Source organism: Microplitis mediator, chromosome 7 (assembly GCF_029852145.1).
Source record: "Microplitis mediator isolate UGA2020A chromosome 7, iyMicMedi2.1, whole genome shotgun sequence".
Taxonomy (NCBI): domain Eukaryota; kingdom Metazoa; phylum Arthropoda; class Insecta; order Hymenoptera; family Braconidae; genus Microplitis; species Microplitis mediator.
The window spans coordinates 20,650,564-20,677,281 of NC_079975.1; the positions used below are offsets into that span (position 1 = coordinate 20,650,564).

General features: G+C 27.7%; 1 protein-coding gene across 4 annotated transcripts in view; it reads right to left on the reverse strand.

Annotated features, from left to right (window-relative positions):
* LOC130672262 (receptor-type guanylate cyclase gcy-28-like) overlaps positions 1 to 26,718 on the reverse strand; it is a 205,751-nt gene that overhangs the window by 28,572 nt on the left and 150,461 nt on the right. For all 4 annotated transcript variants that reach the window (XM_057476718.1, XM_057476717.1, XM_057476715.1 and 1 more), the window contains 2 exons: positions 4,529 to 4,678; positions 498 to 690 (listed from right to left, as the gene is read on the reverse strand). In XM_057476718.1, the coding sequence (XP_057332701.1) occupies positions 498 to 690; positions 4,529 to 4,678 (343 nt within the window). The remainder of the gene's footprint in view (positions 1 to 497; positions 691 to 4,528; positions 4,679 to 26,718) is intronic.

Below are 26,718 nucleotides of genomic sequence, written 5' to 3' on the forward strand. Positions count from 1 at the left end.
TGACTTAAATATAAAATTTCGTTACGTAACCTATCGATTAATTATTAAGACTCAATTTACTTTAATTAAAAAAAAAAATTAAATTTTGTATAGGAAAAAAAATCATGACTACGCAATCAATTTTCTAGATCTTCCATATATGTATTTAAAAATTTATAAATATGTAAAAAATGTTATAATTTATTAAAAGTATTTTAAATTCAAGGAAAATTGAATAATAAGAAAACATAAAAAATTTCCTCATACATTGTCTTTATGAAATAAAAAAAATTTAGTCGAGATAATCGTTAAAGTATTTTTTATTTACTACCATTATTATTTTCTGAGGATACCAAGTTTTCCAACTCCTAAGAGCACTTTATTTATTAGATAGATTTGGGAGAGTTTTCTAATTTTTCGAAAAGTTTTGACAAATTGGTCGTTGTTCGAAAAAAAAAAAATAAATAAATAAATAGGAAAATTGGATGTACGTGTTAGTAAAATAGTGTAAAGTTTACCTTGTAAACGTCAAAGTTTTCGATAATGGAGTCAAAGCATGTGTAGAGATCGTTGAGAAGATCGACTACTTGGAGTGGCGTACTTTCAGCAGATAAACTTGTAAACCCGACAATGTCACTGAAGTATATTGTCACCTGGTCATATGTTTCAGCGATCACACTCTGGCCTAGTATCAGTTGTGATGCTACGGATCTAGAAAAAAAAAATTTTTTTAATGAAAATTAGAATTTCTGCACAAAAAAAAAATATTTCTTGGCGAAAAAAATTTTTAATGGACCCAAGATAATTTTCGCTTTCAATTCGTAATGTCAAATATTTTTTGCACAAAAAAATATTTTTTTTGTGAGGGTAAAAAAATATTTTACGATATTTTTAGGTGAATAATAAAAATAATTTTTATTTAACTCGATGATGTGATTTATTTAATTTTTTTAAAGTTAGAAAATGAAAAAATAATAAAATACCAGTGAAATTGAGATTAAAAGAATCTAGTCACGTTTTATACAATAAATTACTTGTACTCAGGAGAAATAAAGATTAGATGAGACTAAGTCAATGTCATCATTGCTACCAGACGCGTTTAATCACAAGTACCGAGAAACAATGAGTCTCTCGTGTAAAACCGAAAATTAAAAGTGAAACAGAGCTAAAGTAAACTCGATAAAAAAAGTTGATAAAATTAATTAAAAAAAAAAAAATAATAATAATAATAATAATAAAAGTCTGAACAATAACAGTTGGGCATAAGGTATAAATATAATTGGAAAACACCTGAAAAAAAAAAAATAAAAATTGTTTATTATTTTTTTTTTAATTTTATATTTTACGGCTGCGTCATATCGACCGAATACTTATTTGATGTTCCACCCCCCCCCCCTCTATCCTTTTTCCTAAATAAATTAAAAGTAGGCCACACTAAAGTAAAAAAAAAATTTAGAAAATCTAAAAGTGCACGCCTCGAACGCTCATATTATAATAAAATTAATTATTAATGTTTTTTCTTCATTACAAAATTTTTTAATAAACATCTAGACATTCCTTATTTTTTTTTTTTTTTTTTTAATTTAGTTAATTGGATAACAGTTGGCAAGTCAATTTGTCACACGTTATAAAAAAAAAAAAATTATCTGATGGTAAAGTGGAGCCTTACAATATCAGCAAAGTTTCATGATAATCATGCCTACTTACATTTGAGGGGGAAAAATGGCGGATTAAGCATTAGTAAACATAATCGGTTTTCAGTTTTTAATTGATAATAAATGAACGAGAAGGACTACAGTAGTAATATTTAAATGGCTTCTATTCTACTAAAATCTGAAGCTATTGAAAAAAAAATTAGACTGATTAATTGAGTTTTACGAGAGATATCTTTCTGACACACGGACATCCCAATTGACGTCCAACTAGTCTCATGTTAAATAATTTTTTTCTTATAGTGTAGCTTAATGAAATTTTTAATAAAATCCAAATTATTCTTTAGAATTTTCTCTAGACATTGGTGTACTTTTTTTTCCACAGAGGTGATTTATGAAATTAGCAGAAATGATTAAAGGGTAGGAAAATCCCGTTTTCACGACAAGTCGATTATAGAGCACAACCTCTCCCGCTATCGCGTCCGAGGCGTGCAAAAATTTTTTAAATTTGAGTAGACGATTTTAATAAAATCTATAATTTTATTTTATATTTTAATTGAACAATTTTTTTTTTAACTTGACAAATTCACCTTTGATTGATTATTGATTAGAAAAAATTCGCACAGTAAAAAATATTGTGTTAAAATCAACACAATCTGTATATTAGAAACGGTCCGCACAATATTTATGTTATTTTTCAGCACAGATTATTTGTGTTGAATTTTACACAATTCGAGTAATATGAGAAGTAACTTCAACACTTTTCAAATGTTAATGGCGACATAAAAAAAATTTTAACTTTTACATTTTATTTTTGTACCATGAATTATTTTTAGGTTATCACAAGTGTCAACAATTATTATTTAACATGATACTAAAGTTAGCCGGCGTAAAATAATTTTTGGATTTTTTTTAGAAATGATAAACTATAAAAAAAAAATATTTAAAAAAATTGCACTTATAATTTTTTAAATTTTCTACATGTGCATTTTTTTAGTTTTTTTTTTTTTTATAATTAAATCGTTGAAAAAAAAATTCAAAAATTGTTGATTGTCTGCTAACTTCTGGATCATTATTTAACATCGAACTATTTTGTGATAATAAACATGATCCTAAAGTTAGCAGACAGTTAACAATTTTTGAATTTTTTTATTAACAAATCAATTACGAAAAAAAAAATAAAAATGTGCGCACGTAGAAAATTAAAAAAGCCACAGATGCAATTTTTAAAATATTTTTTTTTTCTTTAAACTATACGAATCATGAACTCTGTCAACTTTATTTTTTTATGCCTAATTGAAAATAAATTAAATGAATGTCACAAAAATAATAACTACCCAGATAGCAAAATGACGTCTTGATAAGTTCTGAATGAGTTCCTATTTATGATTTGGACGTCTTAAAAACATGTTAAAGAAGTCTTTAAGAAGATCTCAAGATGTCAAATGCGCCACCTAGCGAACTCAGTAAGACGTCTTTAAAAAGAGTTTTCAAAGAGTTCTTTTTTCTGACTCCGCAAATAAGACTTCAAAATGAACTTACCATGACGTCTTAAGGAGTTCCTAATTTTGACTTCATTGTGACTTCAAAAAAGTTAAAAAAAGAATACATTAAGACGTCACAAAACTGACGTCTTATTTATGGAGTCTTTAAGAACTCTTAATTAAGAGTTCTTAAAAATGACACCTTTAAGAAGTCATTATAAGACTTCTTGAAGACTCCTTCAAAATTACGTCGTAAAGCAGTCATTCTGACTTGAATGCTGTCTGGGTAACCAAGCAAAACTGATGCTTAATTTCAACTGTCGCTTTAACAATTTTTTTTGTTTTGATTTTTGAGTAACACTTAATAAATGTTGATAATATCGATTTTTGTACTAGGTAACACTTTTAAAGTAGATCGATTAAAAATTTTAAAGTAACACAGAGAATTGTGTTGATTTGATACAATCTAAATAATCAACACAAAAAATTTAACACGGACCGTTTTTACCACAGATACACAATATTTTTAACTGTGCGATATAAATTTTAAAAATATTTTTATTTTCAAAAAAAAAAAAAAATTTGAATTTATTTCAAAAGTTTCCACAAATAGTAGATGAATTAATCAGTAAGTTGAATAAACTAAATAAAAAGACTCTATAAATATCTATTGTCTTTCTGTCCTTTATATTCGATTTTATTTTATCCAATACATTTTACATACATAATAGAGTATCGATTAACAGTTTATTTTCGTTTAACTCTACCAATGTAATTGACCGTTCAAATAGAATTTAAATTTGAATTTTAAATTTTATTCTTTTCCTCGAAAAAAAAAAAAGAAAAAAAAATAGTTTAAAATAAACATAATTTCAATAGTTGACAAGTAATATATCCGAATTAATATCAACATGTGATTTACTACACGTGCTGCTCAAGACACCACGTGTCACATTTAAATTTACCATGACTTATTTATTATATTATTTATACGCAAAATGAAAAGATAATAATCTTATATTATCATTAATCTTATTCAGTATTTTATCAGCAAGTAATTTAATAGAAGAGAAATAATAATATTGTCGAGAGAAGAAAAAAAAAATTATCGTGAGTAAAAATAATTTTTTTTTTATAGACCGAGTTAGTCGGGACTGTAACTATGAGATGATAACATTATTTTTCTTTATAAAATCTTAATCTCAACTCAGTGAACGGTAGACTGTATAAATATGACCTCTGGGTAATTATGTAAGTTTGAAAGTTTTCACTGATAAGAAAGTTATTGAGTGATAAAAAAATATGTTGAATAAATAATAAAGTTTTCGCGGATCAAAGTTGGGAAATTATATTATGTAATAGAGTAAAAATATGGCGCTTAATTCAAGTGTTAAAGTTTTAGTATTTACTTACTTCGGTAACAGCTGATACAATAATTCTTCACATTTACGTTTCTCTTCGAGATAATCGGCAGTTCGCTCCGCGACTAGTGTTTCTAAATTGTTGGCGTACTGTTCCATACGTGATAATAAATTATCCAAAATATTGCTGCTCTCATAATCTCTGAAAAAAAAAAAAAAATTTATTTTCAGTAGTTAATTTATTTTTTTTTTTTTTTTACACTAAAAAATTTGCGGAGTGAACGTGGAGTAAATGTGGATTTTAAAGAAATCTGAAATCACTCGGAATTTACTCTCGATTTTTTCAGTATAAAATATAGAGGCTAAAAAAAATTAAAGTCAATAATTATCCATTAGGGTGATTAGTTTTAAACGACTATTTTTTTTTTCACTCCCACTTGAAAATATTGTTATAGACATTGAATAAAAAATTCCCTTCAAGTTTCAGCCCTTAATTTTAATTTGAAGAACTTTATATTTGATTTTGAAGTTTTCCCATTTCAAATACATAGGAAAGTTGGGAATTTTTTTTTAATTCTCTATAACTCAGCCGCATTTCAAGTTATCGGGTCGCCGTTTGCGACATTTTGTAGGTAATTTAATACTCTTCAAAAGTCTCCGAAATAATTTTACTCGGACTCTAATTGTTTTTTCTGTATTGGTTCTGAAAATAATTTTTTTAATAATAATTTGGGTTTTTAGTTGATATTAACTAAATAACGAAATTTACAGAAAAAGTGCAGATAACGATTTTTTAGGAAATTTTATTTGCTACAAAAAAGGTCCTTTTAGTTAAGTGGCTCAAGTTCTTCGCTGACGTGATATAGGGATTTTAGTAATTTTGTAAATAAAATGTTTGTCAAAAAATTCCACCAAATGCTATTTAATTTCAATTTTAAATCAGTAAATAATTTTCCTTTCATTAATTTAATCCAGTCATTCAATCAGAAGGGGTCAAATTAACGAACTTCGGAAAAATTTTTGACAAATATTTTATTTACAAAAATACTAAAATCCCTATGTCACGTGAACAAAGAACTTGAGCCACTTAACTATGAGAACCTTTTTTGTAGCAAATAAAATTTCCTAAAAAATCGTCATCTGCACTTTTTCTGTAAATTTCGTTCTTTAGTTAATATCAACTAAAAACCCAAATTATTATTAAAAAAATTATTTTCAGAACCTATACAGAAAAAACAATTAGAGTCCGAGTAAAATTATTACCGATACTTTTGAAGAGTATTAAATTACATACAAAATGTCGCAAACGGCGACCCGATAACTTGAAATGCGGCCGAGTTATAGAGAATTAAAAAAAAATTCCCAACTTTCCTATGTATTTTAAATGGGAAAACTTCAAAATCAAATATAAAGTACTTCAAATTAAAATTAAGGGCTGAAACTTGCAGGGAATTTTTTTTTCAATATCTATAACAATATTTTCAAGTGGGAGTGAAAAAAAAAATAGTCGTTCAAAACGAATCACCCTACATCCATAGAAATTTATTTATTTTTTTTTGTTATATATTTCGTATATTTAATTTTCCTGTGGAACTGCAAACTTTGAGCTTAAAATCGATTTTATTTTATCTTTTCTATGCAAAACTATGTCGAGAGACAGGTCAGTGGACTAATTAAAAGACAATCTAGAGAAAGGGCGCATGAACCACCGGGCTTAGTTTCTAAGTACCTATTAGTAGTCTCGCAGTGACTTTGGTAAAGTTAAAAGCTGGAGTGCGATTATCTAGAAATTATTTTAACTCTTGTTTATAGAAATTTATTTCAGAGCATTCAAATTGCACTGATAATTTTTTTTTATCAACAACGAATTAGTTTTTTTGACATACGTTCATTGGTACTATTATACTACTCAAAATTCTTGGGGTCTTATCATTTACAGCCGATATATGATTTGAATGAATAATTAATCTTTAATAGTATACGTTCTAAAACATTGGACTACAAGCTACAACATCATAGTATGCGTAGTTGATAAAATAAATGGTGCATTAAATTTCAAATATACGCACCATACATACGTACTAAATGTAATTACGATGAAAATTTCACTGCTATAGTGAAATGTATAGACATACATATATATATAAATATGAAAACCATGCACTAAATCCAATTAATTATTAATAATGGAAAATTTGATTTATCAAAGCCTAATATTACAGCATTTAATGAGATATTACGATAAAATAATTTACGTTATCTTCAATTATTATCATTACTGTCTTCGTATTTTAATATTTATCATTTTAGAAATTTAATTATAGGCATTAACATCATTGAGGTTTAATTAAAAATTAGATTTTGTTATAATTTAAATTAATGAAAGTCAACTATAAATTTTATACATACATACATACATACATACATGCACATATATATGTATGTTGAGAGGAATCAGTTGTCGATAGGGTAAAAAGATCATTTTCAAACTTTTTTTACTGACTACTACACTGTAAAAAATCACCGGGGTAAGTCCAAGCGGTGTAGGTGTTAAAATTATCGGTGTTAAATTTACCCCCGAAAGCGGTGTAAAAATAACCCCGCTACCGGTGTAAATATTCTGTACCGGTGTTAAAATAACGCCACCACCGGTGTAAATATTCTACACGGAGAAAAAAATATTGTTCTCAGAAGTATACTGTATAGTTACAGTAACAATACGCTATAGTTATCTACTAGATTGTTACTGCAACGATCTACTGTATCGTTCTGACAACAATACGGTGGATAGCTCTGAGATCTATACGGTATCGTTCTGAGCCCTATCTGACGTCACGCGCGTTGCAAATTATATGAGATATTTAAAAACCTTTATCATTCATAAATAAATGATAAGCAAATAACTTTCATTAAATAAAATAATTTATAAAACTGATTTATTAGTTAGTTATAATCTAAATAAATTTTAAATATAAATATAAATATATCTTTTAATTTTTTGAATTCATTATTATTAATTTAATTTTAAATTAAATAATAATTCAGATCTCATTTGTTTATTAATTATTTTTCTACTATTTACGTATCACATTTAAATTATAAAACATCGACTATATATAATATTTAGATTTTTGGTTATGAATGTATATTTGATTACAAAAAGCATAAAAAACACTTATCAATAAATATATCAACATAGTTATGGAGATTCTACTCTGTTAATTTATTAATTATCCGTGGGTCCATATTTCAACATCACAATTATTTTTTACACTATTTTTTTTATTAAACGTCTGCTAGAAATAATTATACAATATTCAAAAGTTGGCGCGAAAATGGATGTTTAGTTAGGTTAGACGGTGCCGTGTGAGGTGACGACTACGGAAAGTCGTATAGGGCTCACAGCTATCTAATAGATAGTTACCGGAACGATACGGTATTGTTACCATAAGCATACGTATTGTTGTGGTAACGATCTACGAGTTACTATACTTTAGATCGTTCGAGGAGCAATATTTTTTTCTCCGTGTAGACCGGTGTTAAAATAACGCCGCCGCCGGTGTAGATATTCTTTACCGGTGTTAAAATATTTTATTTTGTGAATATTTTTACTTACTCGATCACTATACTTGTTAAGAAATGATATTTTTTATTAATTTTCATAAAGAACTGACATTTTTTGTGTTTTATAATCTTTAAAGTTAATACTCCAAGCGGACGCAATTTACCCCGCTTTTACACCGGTTTTACTCCGCTTTTACACCGGTTACACCACTTTAACACCGGTATTTTTAACACCGGTGTATTACTCCTCCTACACCGGTGTAATTTTATTTTAACAACGGGCGGAGTTAAAATGAGTCCATTTTTAACACCGCTCTTTTTACAGTGTAGAAATTTGTTTTATTTCTTAAAAATAATAATAAAATGTAGATTTTGATGTTTTATTGTGCTCAGGATTAAAAGAGCGCTATTTTTCCCGAGCATGCCTATTTTTCCAGAATTATCCTGTTATGATTTCGTAATTGAAATTTGATTCAAAACGTATTAACAAACTTAATTTTTATCAGAATTCAAATAACAAATCCAATTATAGGATTTTTTTATTATAACTCATACATACATGTATATATATGAGAGTACTTATGCATATAATATTACATATATGTATGTATTATGCATTTTCTTATTATTCGTCGAGAAAAAAGCTAGAGGCATAAAAATTCACTCGGGAATTGTTGCATCGAAAAATTCTAACGATAAATTACAATAATGTTCACTTCAACCTTCAGGCAATATATATATATATATACATACATACATACATACATACATATATATGAGAAAAAAAAATCACGTAACATAGGTATATATATATATATAGATGTAAAAATAATAACGATATATAACAATGTCTTGTAGATTTAAAATCTGGGAAATATATTCAAGAAAATTCAGGTTAAACAATCTTTTTAAAAAATATATTGACCTCTATGCTTGCTGATGGTTGTTTAAATTCCCTCAAGGCAAACTTCCCGTAAGTACAGAGGCAAAACCGCGAATATTTTCCATTTGTGTATAATAAAAGTTTTATACTATTCTATAACAGCGATATATGTATGTATATATGTGTGTGTGTTTGTAAAATATATGTGGTTTTGTGCTTTGTATACATGATATTTATTCAATAAGTATATTCATATATTTTTTTTTCCATTTCTCATATGAGTACTTGTGGTAAAATTATAATATATTTATTGCTGTTCTGGTTCCTGTGGTTACTGAGCCAGAATATTTGGAATAATATAATTATGTTTTATTCATAAAAAGGTTGTTTGTATATTTTCATTTAAAATTTTATTGTACTTTTAAATTTACGCAAAAAATTTTATTAAACAGCTTACACAATTAAATTTGATGATGATTAAAATTTAACGAGGTTCGTTATGTATTTTCTCTCAATTTAAAAAATGTTGAGTTAAGTGTGGCCGTAATGGAACACGTATTATTTTATAATTGTGATTTTTAATGATATAAAAAAATTTATTTTGTAAAAATTTTTTATTTCTAATTCTTAAAATAATTTAAAAAAAAAAAAATTTAATTTAATTTTTAACGAGCCGAAAAAATTCTCAAATTGATCATACGTTTATATTAAATGAGTGTGATAAATATATTTATAAACAGAATTTATTGAGAAAAAAACTTGAGAAAAAAAACGCATTATCTGCTTAACTTCGAGTGTCTATTTGCTCAGCATTTTAAAATATCAAACATCAATCCAATCATTCGCTCGCGAATGTAAAAGTGGAAAACAAGCTTTTGCATATTTTTATTAAAATAAAAAAAAATTATTGATGGTTATAATGCTAAAAAAATATTTAGGTCAAGCTAAGATTTAAAATTTATCGATCAACTGTCGCGGTGACAAAATAAAAACTTTTTTAAATTCAATAAAAAGTTTAAGCCCGACGGTTTTGTTTACTTTTATCAGCCGACCAAAAATAAAATGTAGATAAAAATAAAATGAAATAATAAAAATTGTTTAGAGAGTAATGCAATTTGGTCGTAATCCTTGAGCCAATCATGTGACAGAAATGAGGTTAATCACTTCCGGAAAAGGGTTTAACTACGTTAGGAAATTGCTCGCCAGGCGATGGTGCAAAGTGATAGTAATTTCTTTCTCTCTTACGTTATTAAACTTTCAATATATATATATATATGGATATAAATCGAACTGCATCATCCAATTCAATACTATATATATATAACAGTACCAAAGTGAGTGTCTTCTCTTACTCTATCACTCCATTACTCTCTCAAGTTTTCTCAATAAACGTCAGATACATACGAGATCATAAATATCTACTTGGATCAGCAAAGCTATTGGTTTCAGTTGGTCATATGGCACAATAATTCATAAATTAAGCTTAAATTTACTGAATATATTCAATTAATTATAATCAAACTGATTTTTTAACTTTCCGCTAAGAAAATGGTTAATTTTCAAAAATTCGGGAAGTTATTGTTTTCACCCCTATTTTCGAAAATCGAGTTTTCATCAAATGTCGACGTTTTGAGGTCCTAGGAAGCTATTCTGACTATTTTCAGAATGATGTTCGAGTGTCTGTATGTATGTGTGTGTGTGTGTGTGTGTGTATGGATGTAAACTTTTCATATCTTTTTAAAGAATTGACTGATTGAGATGGTTAGGATGGCAATCGAAAGAGTTTGTTGGCCGTCAACTTTTCTGAAAATTTCAAATCGATCGATCAAATGGACTCTAAAATATAGTAAGAATACAAAAAAAAAAATTTTTTTTTTTCAATTTTTAAAAAATTTTTCAGAATCTAATCAGCTGTAGAATTCAATAAAACGCGTCCATTGCCGCCTAAACCGTCTCAATCGGACAATTCGTTTGAGAGATATCGTTGGAGAAAAAATGGTAAAAAACGATTTTTTTCGAAAACAACGGCATACAAAAGTATTTTCGAGCTCGAAAATGTATTCACAACAATATTTTCGAGCTCAAGAAGCTCGAAAATAGCGGGAAGTTTTGGGGCTGGCCCACAGGGTCAACCGATAGACAGATTTTTTCCTATTTGGTCACCTCGAAAATTTGAATTAGTCATGATAAAAAAATTTATTTTTACACGCAGCTATTGTTTTGGTAAAAATTACCCGACAAATTTGCTACTATAAGGACATCTAGAAGACATGAAATTTTTATGATTCATATTTTTTAGTACAGTACTATATAGCATGTTATTGAGCGACGTTTTCATTAAATAACATGATCAAAATTTATGTACTGGCTATTTATGTTCTTACAGAGCTAGAATATTTGGGTGAATTTTATTGAAAATTTTTTTGCATGTCGGGTGTCCGTAATAGAACACTTATAAAATCCCTCATTTTCAAAAACAATTTTGTTTTCAACAATTTAACCGGTTGCAAAATTTGGACATTATAAAATTCGTTTTTCAAAAGCGAATCTTTAGGAATCTTTCATCTTTTTTGGAAAAAATTCCAAAAATTTGTATGAAGATTCGAGATTTGTTAAGAATAATAATGATAGAAATTTTTGAATGAATGAGATGTTTCGTTGAATCATAAAATTATTTGAATTAAATTAAAAAAAAAAAAAAAAACATTATTCTTTGTTGCGGCAACGCGATTCATGATTAAGAATTGGTTGATGTAAACCTCGGGAATTCGACGAAGCGGAAATAGCTAAAGGCACTTTGCATTTTCTGGCAACAAAAGAACACATTGCGACCATAGACTAGGTTGAGGTCCTTTGTTTAAATGCTAACGGGCAAACATTACATTGCACTGACAAATATACAGTCAATGCTTATTAATATTCATTAAAATTTACATTTTAATTTAAGTTTATATTTACAGTAACCGTAATTAACGCTCTAATTAATAATAGAAATTTCAATAGGCAAGATTTTGACAAAATGACTAACGTCCTTCTCAAACGTCAATTGAAATCGATACTTTTGATACAATATTATACTACACAATACAACAAATCCTCAATAACATTAATCTTGATTACTTACCATTCTGATATTTTATACAAATAAAAGTCAAATACGAAATTTTGTAATTTTTTTTTTTTTTCCACTAGTGAAGTAAAATTTTAAAAGATTATTTTGTCCCGCGAATCAATTATATATTAGATAGAAATAATTACTATGCTCACTAATAGAATCAAAAAGTTGGAAAATTCAAACGTGTGCTTATTCAAAAAGTGATCAATAGGTAGCGCTCCTATTTGCAAGTATTAAAAAAAAGTTTGGAAAATCCAAAAGTGCATGCCTTGAGCATTCATGTGAATGATACTCAAGTGAGTTAAAAATTTATTACATATACACCAATTTTTTATTGAAAACCTTTATATTATTTTGAATTTTAACATATTTTTTGTATCGACTGTTAATTTAAAAAAAATTAGATTATAAATTTTTAAATATCCCGCCATTTTACCTAAGAAATGCTAGCCGTTAGTATGTATACTTTAGTATAGGTATATTCCGTGCCATCTATAGATGGCAGTGAATAGTCACTTATTGCTAGTGCAAAGTATACCACTATTTGAATTAGTGATATACTTTTCACTAGCAAATAGTGAATAGTCACTAATTTCACTATTTCATATTTTAGAGAGTATCGATACTATCGAAAAATAATTGATACGTTGAAAACGATAAGTAAAAAAAATACAAATAATCTTAGCTATGTTCACTGTTGAAATAAATGTATATTTAAAAAAATAAGTAAAATATGGCTGCTCAAAGGGTAGAAATTGTCGTGTAATGCCTATCTAAAAATATTAATTATAATTAAACCATAAGATATTTAACTGCCATTTTCAAAAGGGGTCTTCGCATTAACTATAAGAAATTATATAAAAAAAAATTAAAGTTAGAAAATTGTATTTTTCGGAAGTTATAGTGTTTACTAGCCTATGACTCATGAGGAATTTAACGCTATAAGTCACTAAAAACAGATATTTTATAGAAAGATCGTAATTAGTCGACTTAAAAATGTATAAAATCTGTTGTTTAATCATTTTTCTTTGTAACAATATATTTTTTTTGCATCATTTAAGTGTATTTATAAATTTAGAAACAATTTAAGTATGAAGAAATCGAGTTTTTCATTTTCAGGCGAGTATAGAGCATAGCCTCAGCGCTTCGCGCTCAAGACATGCAAAATGGCAGCTAAATTTGTTCATGAATTGCCAGTTTCAAGTTTTAATTAATCATAATTAATTGAAAAATATTTGAATAGTGATTTTCAAAAAGGTTCTTCTATTTACGAATTCCAGTGAAATAAAAAATAAAAAATAGATCAATCAGTTGTGTATTTTTTAAGTTACTGTATTTACCAACATCCGCACACTGAAGGACATTAAAAAAAAAGTGACTTTAAAGTGTGTTCGTTTTATTCATTAATAAATTATCTTTCAAATCGTACGAATTTCGCTCTAATTAAACATATTTGAATGAGTGTACACAGAAAAACAGATATCTTGAGTCAAGAAAATATTTTTGAAGACAAACGTTTTCGGGAACCAAGTCAAGATTTTCTTGAGCCAAGAGAATTCGTCTTGGTTGAAGAAGATTTCTACTTTATCTGAGAAAATTTAGGTCTCCAAAAAAATTTTCTTGAATCAAGAATATTTACCTTCAGTCGAGAATTTTTTTTTTGTGTGTACATATGATTTTTACGCAAGTGAGCCGGGACTGGGTAATCGTTAGCAGAACACATCTGATTGCTTCACAATTGAGTTGTGCAATATTACTAATTAAATAGTAGATATTTTTGAAACTGGTATGCATTTCACTAATGACATTACCAGTTGTGATTAACCTCAAAATACAATTAGGTTTGATATTTATACAGTTGAAGAGTAATTGTAGGCACGTATGCGAGGCTGTATAATGTAAAGTGTATCATAGCGGTACGAAATGCGAGAGAACGTCCCTAGACCCTCGACCCTGGATACCCTAGTTAACTGAGCACGATGAGGCACTATAAAGGATACATATCACTTGAGAAAGCCTATATGTCAACCCATCCAATATAGCCTATTCTACCTATCCAACTATTTCATATTGCTACACATGTATTATCGTATATCATTAATGGAACCGCTGTTGACATTAAATATCGATCACGCTAATATTAGCCATTACTATTGTTGTTATTTGTTTGTTTATTTTTATGATATGATATGATATTAAATGATATCATTTGCTATGTATTTATTGAGAAAAGTCTGTGGCTCAATATTGTATATTAAATTGAATTTAGTTATAGATTGAGGATTTTTATATACAATAAAGAACAAGTATTAAAGTTGATACTGGAGATAAAAAAAAGCAATCTTAGAAGTTATTGTGATTCCCTTGATGTGATCGATGCCTATCTGCGACTTATTTTCTACCCTTACTTTTGTACGTCGGATTTTTACTCTTCAGGAATTTCATTCTATTCTATTTTACGTTTTCTTTTTTTGCTCCTGTGGATTACAGTGAAGGTTAAGAAATTCAGTGCACACTTCGAGGATTTAAAATACCCGTGAAAAAAAAGTTCGCTCCAAAAAGGATATTGGATATTATAACAGTAAACTTAGAAAATTGAGATCATTATGAACTTTCCCTACTGTCTAATATTTCTTAGCCTGTTTTTGATCGTCTTTAGATCAAATTTTGATAAAATTTTTGAGACTGATCAACTGGTTCAAAAACGGACAAATTGGTCCAAATACAGTCTAGTTAGACTAGAATTAGATCAAATTTTTCGACCCGGGAGGTTCAGAATTGTATCAAATTTTGAAATTTGCTATTATGAAATTTTTTGGAAAATATTTTGATCTAATTTTTATTTACCCGGGACTTTAACAAAAATTATTAATTTATTGAAAGCATAGAATTATTAGAATTTTGTATTCCTGCTTCTAAAAAAATGGCTACGGTAGAAATTAAACAAACTAGAATAAAAAGCTCGACCTGAATAAAATTAATACTTGATGCAAAATCTCAAAATATCTCTACTATCAAATTAAACTAATCCATAGATTGTAAACTCGCCGTGAATGTTAACTCAGCGGAATCTGATTGGTGTCTGTGCCAGTGCATTCTGTTGGTATTGTGCGTTTCTCCATTATGTTCAATAGCACACATGTGAAGATAAATAGCCACGCACTGGCACACACAGACACAGACAACTGACAAGCTCTGTATACGACATTACTCACTCGAAAATTCGATATATCGATTAATCACAAACAATACTTGTAGACTGAAAAGACTTTTGGTCCAGCGGCTGCGTATATACTTAATGACGTACCCGTGAATAGACAGAGGACAGATAGAAGAGCCAATACTATACTCTGACACCAGATCCGAAGGATTCTGCCCACATTCAATCAATAGATTCACGTCAATTTGTTATTATGATTTATGTTGCCTAATTCTAATACCTTTAATACCTTCAGAGACCTATTTATTTCGTACCTGTGTCTCTTGTCTCATGTATCGTATGTCCTGTGTCATGACCCTCGACGATCCTCGTATTCAAATTTAACCTTCAGTAGGTCGCTTTAATATAATATTCCTGTTACTAATTCGACAAATTATCTAATTTCCATACGTCATGACAGATTTAATAGCTACGCATATGTGCATTCTAATTATATATATATATATAACATATCTTCAAAGTAATCATAAATTTATGTGGAATGTCAGTTAATTGTCTAATGGAAATTTAAATTATTAATAGCAACATTTCGATTGCGAATAAATTTATTACTCATCTGTCTGTCATGATATTTCTATTTTAATTTTCAGTAATTTGAACTTCAGATAGTAAATTTATGCAGAAAAAAAGGATTTCCTTGGACGATAAATTTCTTGGGGCGACTGAAAAATTTCTTAAGCTGAGTAAAAATTTTTCGCGCCATTTCCTTGTTTTTTATGAATATAATTTTGAGCATTTATTATAGTAAACTTTTAATTACATTAGTAAAAATTCCCGGGTCAAAAAAAAAATCTTAAATTTGACTTGATTTAACTTAATTTTCTTTGAAGTCGTCGATATGCCGACAACTGTATTCCACATTTTAACTTTTTTTAACTTTTTTGACTTAGATTAGACTTTTTTTGACTTAAATTGTTTAGTTTCCTTTAATTTAACTTTTTTTGGCTTAAATTATTTCATTGACTTAAATTTGACTTATTTTGTCTTAAAAAAACAACTTGTTATCGATTCGAAATCTAGTTCTATATTTGACTTAATTTTAACTTAAAAATTAAGTCAAATCGAATGTGGTTTTTATACTTATTTATTAATTAAACTAATCTAAAATTAAAACTCAATTTTAATTATAGCAAATTTTTTAAAAATTATTTCTGATTAAATTAAAATTACTATAAAAAAAATTATTATTGCAATGATTTTTTTTTATTCTGTTCCTGAAGAATTTGTATAAGCTCTTGTTTACAATATCATTCATTTTCATATTGATTAACCAATTCTGCAATAAACGTTTTATTACCTGTATTAATATAAAAACATACCGATAGTAAATTTTCGACAGGAATCGCAAATACATTTTCAGTTACAATGAATTCATATAAGTGTGATAGTTGGAGAAGTCTGACAGGCTTTTTGAAAGGTTTTGTTTGCAGAAGAGTTATTATTGCAAAATGATGGCCAAGGCACTTACAATTACTAATTTTTTGACAATCGCATATTTTATCAATAATTTTTATAAAAGAATGAAGAAGACCAAAACGTTTTTCATTCAAGTATTTAAATGCTACATAAGAAGAATTATTTTTTAATGTTTCTTTATAATTTTTTGATATAAACAATATACCATTTAACAATAATCGAAAATATTCTAAACCATAAACACCTCGAATAATTATTACTATCATTAATTATATGTTACTAATTGTAAGTATTTTTTAAAATTGCGTTGTAACTGTCTAATTTTGTTTTATTCTGACTTTAATGTAACTTTTTTTAACTTAAATCTAAGTAAAATGTATTTAAATCGACGCAATTTTGACTTGAATGTGACTTTTTTTGTCTTAAATCTAAAAGAAATAGAGTCAAACTGAACCAGTTTTGACTTAAACGTGACTTATTTTGTTTTAAATCGATCCTAACTAAGCCAAAAAAAGTCAAATCTAAGTCAAGTGTTATGGAAATTTTACACTGACTAAAAAAATTAACGTAGGTGAAATTTGAAGGATTTTGACTTAAATTTTATGTCATAATTAAGATTTTTTTCGACCCCGGGGTTTTAAAAACCTGGGGGAAAATGAGACACCATTTAAAAAAAAGTGGTTTATTGTTAAAAAAATTTTAGCTGCGGTTTGTAGAATAAAGAGGGGGTAAGTTGATCAGCCTGGACAGTGGAGCCAAAATTTTCATGTGTTCGTTGTCTGAATTATTTTATTAAGATCTAGAAGTTTACTCTGAGATAAAATGGGCCACGAGTGTATAAAATAATAATTATTATTATCGTACAATCGGAGATTTGTTTTGTTTGGACAGAAATAATTCCGTGACAATAGACGAATTGATTACGAACAGCTGTTTGTTTATTTAGTTGCTTAATTTAATTGAAGGCCAAGCTTTGAGGATTTGGCTGCTGTTATGCCGTCAAAGCAAATTTAAATAGTGACAGTAAATATTTAGATGTAATTCCAGCACTATTTGTTGTTTGTATTCTACTCCATTAAATAACTTATTTATTGATTAATTATTGACATCAACTCGTTTATTAAAAGTTATAAAATTGCTTATTATCGAGATTCGAACTCACGACTCGCGAGTTAGTATTCAAATATTTAACTATCGTTAAATTTGCTGTTGTGTGTTAAGGGAATTTATAGATTAAAAGTAATGGAAAAATATTTTTTCCATTCTCGTGGGAAATTTTATTCAGAGTAAGAGTAAATTTATATTATGGTTGTGATAGTTTTGAGGCGGGAAAAATTGTTTTATGACGGCTTGTAAGTGTTAGTTGTAAAAGCATCCCACAAGTAATATTTTTCAATCTTCAGAAAGCTCTTGTGAAATTAATGTTTTCTTTTAAATTGTGAAATATGTGATAAATACACAGAAAAAAAAGGATTTTTTGGCACAAACAATTTTTACTCACCCCAAGAATATTTTTACTGATCCCAATAAATTTAGTCCACTATAAATTGAAAACAAAAATTTTCATGGGGCGAAAAAAAATTTTCTTGCATCAAGAAATTTTTTCTACTCCTAAGAAAATTTGTCTTCAATTCGTAATGCAAAATATTTCTTGCGCGAAGAATGGATGGATTTTCGTTATGATAATTATAAATAGAAGGGAACGGTGATACCCGTATGAAAAAACAATATATGGTTAAAATATATAAAATCATATATGTTTGCAACAAAAAAATATATGATATATTATATTGTATATTATAAAAAATTATATAGAAATTTTTTCCGATTTAATATGAAATTATATACAGTAGTAAATATATGTATTCCATATATGTAACTTATATGTTTTTTATATTAAGCTATATATACATTTACATTTACCTTATAATATATTGTATTGATATATTTCCTTTTATATTCAAAAAATATAAACTTATTATATGAAATGTATATGGTAGCATATAATTTATATTATATATGGCACCATATATTTTCTCTGTTATATTTAAGCATATATTTTATTCGGTGTATGTATATGTATATGGGTATATATATTCTCATCAAATTAACTAATTTTGAAAATTTTAACTGCAATTTAAAGAGTATATTAAAATTTAGATCTAATTTCATTGGAGTTGGTCATACGAATAAGAAAGTTTTTTTTTCCATATACAATACAAAATATATGTTTTATATATGATCAGAATATATTTTTCGTATATGATAGAAATACATATTTTTATGTATGATAAAAATATAGTTTTCGTATATGAAAAGAATATATATTTTCATATATGATAAAAATATATTTTTTGTACATGACTGACATATATATATCATATATGCTAAATATATATGGACTCGTATATGATGAGTATTATATTTTTGAATATAAAAAAAAATATATCAGAAAATATAGTTAAATTCGCCACATATATTTTCTGATATTTATCTTATATATTCTGACTATATATGTCATTTTCATACGGGTAATTTTTGAATTTAAATTTACGTCGATATTTTAAAAAATTATTATGACATTCATAAAAAAAAATTCTTTTATCTTTTGATATTCAAAGTTTTGCATATCCCGAAACTTTTAAAATAACATTCAAGTAAGATTAAGATATTCTTAATATGTCATATATATGTCATAAGTCATAAGTCATATGGAGATAGTGTCTGACGTGAAAAATATTTATAGTAGACAATATATTTATATTTATAGATGAAAATAAATCAAAAGATTAACGTCTGATCGTAATAGTTGTATTCTCAAAGTTATTTATGGATTAAGTTGAAAAAAAAATTCACAAGCGTTAAATAAAGTGTCAAGGAAATCTCGGAGAATTGAGTTGACTTTCCTCGCTTTTCACCCCAACTCTACATAATATGAATACAGATAGTTATTTCTGTAGCGAAACTTGATAATAATAAAACTTTTGACGCTTGCCAAAGTACTTGAAAAATGTTTTCCTCAGATATACAACTGAATTATATTTATTTTCACTGACGGTATGCAACGTAGATATTTATATAATAATGTAAATATATAAAGGACAGTAGGTCAAAATGAGACACCACTTTGTAGCATGAAATTTTTTGTAAATGTTTTCCTACAGTCTGTAGAAACATCCGGGGTAAGTTGATCACCCCGAGTAGTGCGACAATTTTAGAGTTTTGCCCAATAAAAATTTTATCCGTGTTTACTAAAATTCAAAAATTGTCTCATAAGAAATATTTTTTGATCAAAATTTCGAATTTGAAGTGATCAACTCACCCGTTATTTTTCTAGAGACTATAGATAAACATTTACAAAAAAAATTTTTGTTATAGTCTCATTTTGCCTTACCGACCCTATATATAAATATAAATATAGATTCGAAATTTAGTATGAGAAATTACGTCTGTCATTAATCTTGAATTATCTTAGAATCAAAAGCACTAGATACCAAATTTACCATGACCTAAATTCATCTTTGTGCGCAACTAAATGGAGTCACTGTCAATGCAGAGTGTAAGCACGCGAAGATAATAAAAAAATAGAATTTAAAAATATTTATAAAGATACTTTATAAAAATGTGTCGTGTAAGATGTCAATTTACCCCGACCCCACTCCCCTATATAAGTATTATTATATGAAAGTAATATTACCCATGTGAAGAACTCATCGAGTGGTCTTTGTTTAAAGTGTGGAAATTTATATATATATATATATATATATATATATATATATATATATATATATATATATATGAAATGAAGTAATTCATGTCAGAGCCATACTATCGACGTCGAAATTGACGTGACGAATGTTGCGGAAATTAACTTTTAAATTAAATATCATACATGTATATATATAAATATACATGTATATATGTCTGTAAATATTGGATCGAATAGAAAAGCGGTTGGTTAATTTCAACAAAAGGCTTTATATTTTTTATTTGAAGAAATGATTTATTCACTTCGTTCGCTTTGAAAGACTAAAAAATTCTCTAAAAGGAACAAAAAAAAATATTTTTATATGGAAATTTAACGCTGCATTTTACATGGAAATATTCCGCCTCATGTTTGTTTTTTCAGCCATTTTTTCTACCCTATATTTTCACTAGACCATTTGTGCTTTCACAGAAGCGTGTAATTCTTATAAAAACTTTTGTTATAACGACTCAGATAGTTAAGGCTAAAATTACTACGATTCATTCCAGATATTTTAAGACTTTTTCTGAAAAAATTTTTCAATTACTTGGAGATTAAATTCGAGTAAATAAAACGTAGAATCAAACAATGGAAAAAGTATTATATTAATTATGTGATTCATAAATAAGTTATGGTATTTTTTATATAGCGAAGTAAGTAAATAAATAAATAGTACAGGTTAGTTTAAATAGCCGTTAACATAAATTGAATTTAATGCATAATTGAACTTTAGTTTTTTATCTTTCGTATTTTTATTTTATATCCGCTTCAATTTCCAGCACCGCACGACACAATAACTTGATTGACTGATTCACTAGTGTTTCACGTACCGTATCAACTATATATATGTACATGTATATGAATGCGTCGATTCGAAGCTCCAACGACGATTTAATTTATTACCATACTGTTCATCGATGCAGTCAATTAAAAAATACACTAGTTTAATTTCAAATTAAATTTGAAATTCATAACTCACAGCCAATAATTTAATTAGTTATTTATTCATTTACCGACATCAGTTAATTGTAATATATATACTCTGCAAATATAAAAGAGAGTTTGACAAAATACGCCCGGGTCAAAAATAAAACTTGATTCAGGCTCGCTTCACCTTATTTTCTTTTGAAGTTATCGATTTGCCGACGATTTTTCGATAAGATCTCGACTTTTTCGACTTAAATTAAATTTTTTTCAACTTTTGCACACCTCAAGCGCGAACGCGCTGTGTGTGCCTTACGATCGGAATTATTTTTTCGACTAATTCAATCACGTAAAATCATCTCTACACTTTTCTGATCAGACTAAAATGGGTTAAATTGTATACTAGTACAAAGATAATTTATTAAGGAATAATTCCGACCCGGTATTGAATCGATTCATTATTCCATTGATTTAAAATTAATTATTTTAATTCAAGAAACCAGTGCGGTCAGTTGTTACGGATGAATCTTCGGAAACACGACAACTTCCGAAAAATATAATAAATTGGCCTAAATTTTTTTTCAGTAGTTTTGTATCTTTTGTCACAAGAACCCTTTTGAAAATCACTATCTAAATTCTTTTTGTTTAATCGTAATTAATAAAAAACCGGCAATTCATGAAAAATTTAACTGCCATTATTATTTTCATTATTTTTTTTTTTACCTCCACCGACTACTGGCAGCACTTGTGTGATAATGGGATTCAAAAGTAAAAAGCGACATCTATGAAATAAAGGCGGAATATTTAAAAAAAATTTTAAATAATTAAACTGAAAGAAAAAACTTAAAAAACGAAATAAACGATTAAAAAATAAAATTAATTATAAGCTAAAATTTTCATAATTAATAATGTAAAAAAATTATTAAAATAATATCATAATAATATAATCAAAGTAATATTAAAATAATAAAATATTGATCATTATCATGAGCGGTTAAGGTGTGCACTTTTGGATTTTCCAACATTTTTTTTCATCTTGTTTGTATTTTTTGATCTTAGTTTGAACTTATTCGTCTTTACTTCGAACACGGTGGTCATTCACCTTACTTTTGACTTGCTAAACCAAGTCGAAAGAAAGTTATTTATTTGCCTTACTTTCGCCTTAATATATAAAAATTATTTCACCTTAGTTGTGACTTTTTCGTCTTATAATTTAAGTCGAATAAGTCTAAACCGAGTCAATTTCGAATTGATTAAAACTTTTTCGTCTTAAATCGTGACTAAGTAAGCCAGTTAAGTATAAACGAAGGCGCAAACTCAATGTATTTCATCTCTTTGTAAAAAAAAGTCGAGTTTGTCTTGTGAAAAACGGCTCCTAATTTCGACTTGGTAAACCAAATCTAAATCAAGTTTTATTTTTGACCCGGGCGGCGCGAATATTTTTTTTTTTGATAACGGTTCATCTTTCACTTTTTGCTTGTATATAAAAAAAATATATCAAAATTTTCTAATGAAAATAAATTTTTTTTTTCAATCTCAAAAATAAAATGTAACGAAAAATTAAAAAAAAATCTTAATTACGCCAAATCATATATTTTTACTTAGAAATGAAGGAAAATAAAATTTCAAATTCTCCTTGATAGAAAAAAAAATTCATCTTTATCCGATAAGTCAAAATTTTCACGAGATCGATTCGTATTAGAGAAAGTTAATTTCGGGAAAAAAAAACAGAAAATAAAAAGAAAAAAAGTTTTGGTTGTGAGTTGAAACAAAACAAATTAAATGTTCTTTCTTTGCCCGTCATTATCTAATGGGACTTTGATACGAAACACGAGAACATGAAATAAAACACGTGAAAGTTTATATACTTTTATTTTCTAGCACTCCAGTATATCGAAAATATAAAAAAGAAAAAACTAGCACGATTCTCCATCAGCTCGATGACCTCACACTTATTAGATTTTTTAGACTATTTCCCATTTTCTGTCTCTGTTTTTGAAGCTTTGTATTCCTCGACTTGATTTCTCCAACTCAACTTCCTTCCTTCTTAGGTCGTTCGTGTTTTCTTGAGCCAAGCTATCATCCAGGGCTTTTGCCCCTGCACTCGTTGACCCAGCAAGTACACGCGAAAAATCAATAGACCACTTTGAATCTCAACAACTAGGCGCCATTTTACACGACAAATTCTTATCAAGTATCTTTACAAATATTTTTAAATTTCATTTTCTTTTTAATCTTCACATCTTCCTACTTGGCATCAGCAGTTACTCCGCTTATTTCTGCACATTTATGTTTTAGGTCATGCCAAATTTTGCATCTCGTGATTTTTAATTTAAAATTAATAACAGCCGTAATTTCTTATACCAAATTTCGATATTCATATTTATATATATATATAGGAGAGATTTGAGCAAAATAAGATACCAATTTTTAACAAGAATTTAGTCTCTAAAAAAATATGGGGTCAATTGGTCACCCCAAATAGTACGGCCATTTAGAAATTTTGATCAAAAAAATTTATTTACTGTCAATTTTCTAAATTATTTTATTACAAACTGCAAAAAAGCTGACTTGGGTAAAAATGAACTTTAAAAAAAATTTCTTGGGCGAGAAAAATTTTTTTGTCATCAATTTATATTACAAAATATTTATTGCGCCAAAAAATCATTTTTTTCTGTGTATTTTCAATTTGAGTAAACCCCGAAAATTTTTATTGGTCAAAATTCTCATATGGTCACATTACTCATGACCGACTTACCCTATACTTTTTCTAGCGACTATATATATATAATACCAACAATAAAAAAAAATATTTTTTATTAAGAAGTGGTGTCTCATTTTGCCCCACTCTCTACTATATTTTTTTAAAATTTCTTTTTCGAAATCATACAGACCAAAAAATTCATAATTTTCAAAAAAAAAAAAATGGGCGTATTAAGTTGGTGGCTTTCAAATTAATGACAGCCGCGTTGAGAGTATCATTAAGAATTCTTTATACTCGGTGGGTTAATTTATGCGGAAGAATAAAAAATGTCTAGGATGAGACAAAGAGTAAGAAAACAACCGGAAAATACTCATTTCCAGTGATGATGAGAAACAACAAAGACGGAGTGTGGAAAAAAAGATAAAGAAAAGTTTAGTTAGGAAACGGACGTGAGTTTGTATAATTTTCGAAAAAACAAATATTAAAGCTCGGTGAGTAAGAGCGGTCGTACTTTAGAGCGCAATTTACTAAATTTAACTCAGTGCCTTATTCAGCAGTCTGTTTAATCATTTCTACACTCATTTCAAACTAAGTCTCTGAGGATTTAACTCGACTTGCTAGATAAAACGCGTGTGATATCTTTCTATGCACAGAGATGTTAAGAGGAATATAAATATTACGTAACACGGACTCATAATTATTTCAAGCGCAAATGATATGCAAATTAACCTTTTGAGACCCGACTCCTGTTTTAATAAAAACCTACCACCGAATTTATCAAGACTAATTTTTATTTAAATTATCATATCGTTAACAAAAATAAACTCAATTTAATGCTCGAGCTCTCTAATTTTATCCTATCAAAAATTAATGAAGAAAAAATAAATTTATTCTGAAACTGTAACTTTAAAAAAATTTTGACTGAAATTAATCAATTTTAATTGACATGAATTTTGAATACTGGGCATTGAAGTTTTAAATTGAAATTTTTCGGGTTTATTCAGTCGTTTCTAAAAAAGTTTACAAGGAAAAAAAAATCGGTGAAGAGAAATCAAAAATTTATTTACAGCGGAACTTGAAAATGTAAGACAATAATGAACTTTTTGTACTGGGGTCGAAAAATGTGATATGTTTTAAATTTTTTAAAAATAAAAATTTTAAGTTCTTATTCAACTTATATTTAATTAACATGTGAAATTAAATCGAATTATGCCCGTACACTGTAAAAATCGGGAGTGAATCCGGATTTAATTTCAATCCGAATTCACTCCGAATTCACTCCGCCACTCGGAGTTCCAGAGTTTAAAAAAAAATCACTCCGTATGCGGAGTGAATTGGGTTTTTTTTTTAGCGGAGTGATGCGAATTTTATTTCACTCCCAATTCACTCCGGTCCGGAGTTTTGATATTTAAATTAATTTATATTAAACTGTTAAACAGTGAGTGTGTGTGTGTGCGAGTGCGTGTGTGCATGTGTGTGTGTGTGTATGTATCAGCTATTCAGTAATGAATACGTGACTTTTTACTTCGATTTTATTTGGTGGAGTTATGTTTTATTAATAATATTTTCAAAACTCCTTTCCAGAGTGAATTTCACTCCGGAAGGATTAAATTAATATAAAATTATCTACACGGAAAGAAAATTATGGAAACTGTTCCCATAACTTTGTGAAATTTTTTACTATATCATCATAGGAATTACAACCATAAATTATGGAAGCAGTTCCTATAATTATAGGAATGTTTCCCATAATTATAGGAATAGTTCCCATAATATTATGGGAATGGTTCCCATACTATCATGAAAAAATTAATTTAAAGAAAAGTGTGGCAATCACTTTTACAATACACAGAAATTTGATTGAGTATAGAAACAAAAATTCAAACATTGAAAAAAAAAATCCGGATTTAGCAAAAATATTAAAATTTTTAACAAAAAAAAATTTTTTTTAACAAATTTAGCGTCGAAGAAGCTTCATTTGGATCTCTCCATATCATGAGGGAAATTTTTACACTGTTTTGCAAAAAAAAATTGTTATGATATTATTGGAGTGGTTCCCATAACATAATGGGAATAGTTCCCACACCATTATGGGAATAGTTCCCATAATATTATGGGAATGGTTCATATAATGGTATGGGAACTGTTCTCATACTATTATGGGAACTATTTCCATAAATTATAGGAACGATCCCTATAATAGTATAGGTACTATTCCCATACCATTATGGGAACCATTCCCATAATGCATAGCAAAACTTCCCATAATTTTCTTTCCGTGTACTCCGCGAAAATTCCCCTTCGGAGTGAATTTCATTCCGAGAGGAGTGAATAATTAAAAATTCATTCACTCCGCATTTAATCCGCACTCACTCCGCAAATTTTTTACAGTGTACTATTCCTAATTTAGACTATTTTCAATATTTTATAGCCTAGTTTTGGTCGCCTATAGATCAAAATCAGACTTATTCCAAAATATTTTGCCTTCTTTTGTTTTTATCCAGACCGAAATTAGACTTTTTCTGTCAATTATTTTTTTAGCCTGTTTTTGATCGTCTCTAGATCAGAAACAGCTTAAATTTTTTATAAAAATTTAAAGTCAGACAATTCAGATCAAATTTTTTGACCCGAGTAATTTTTTTCGATCCCATTTCCAAACGGTTTATATTTA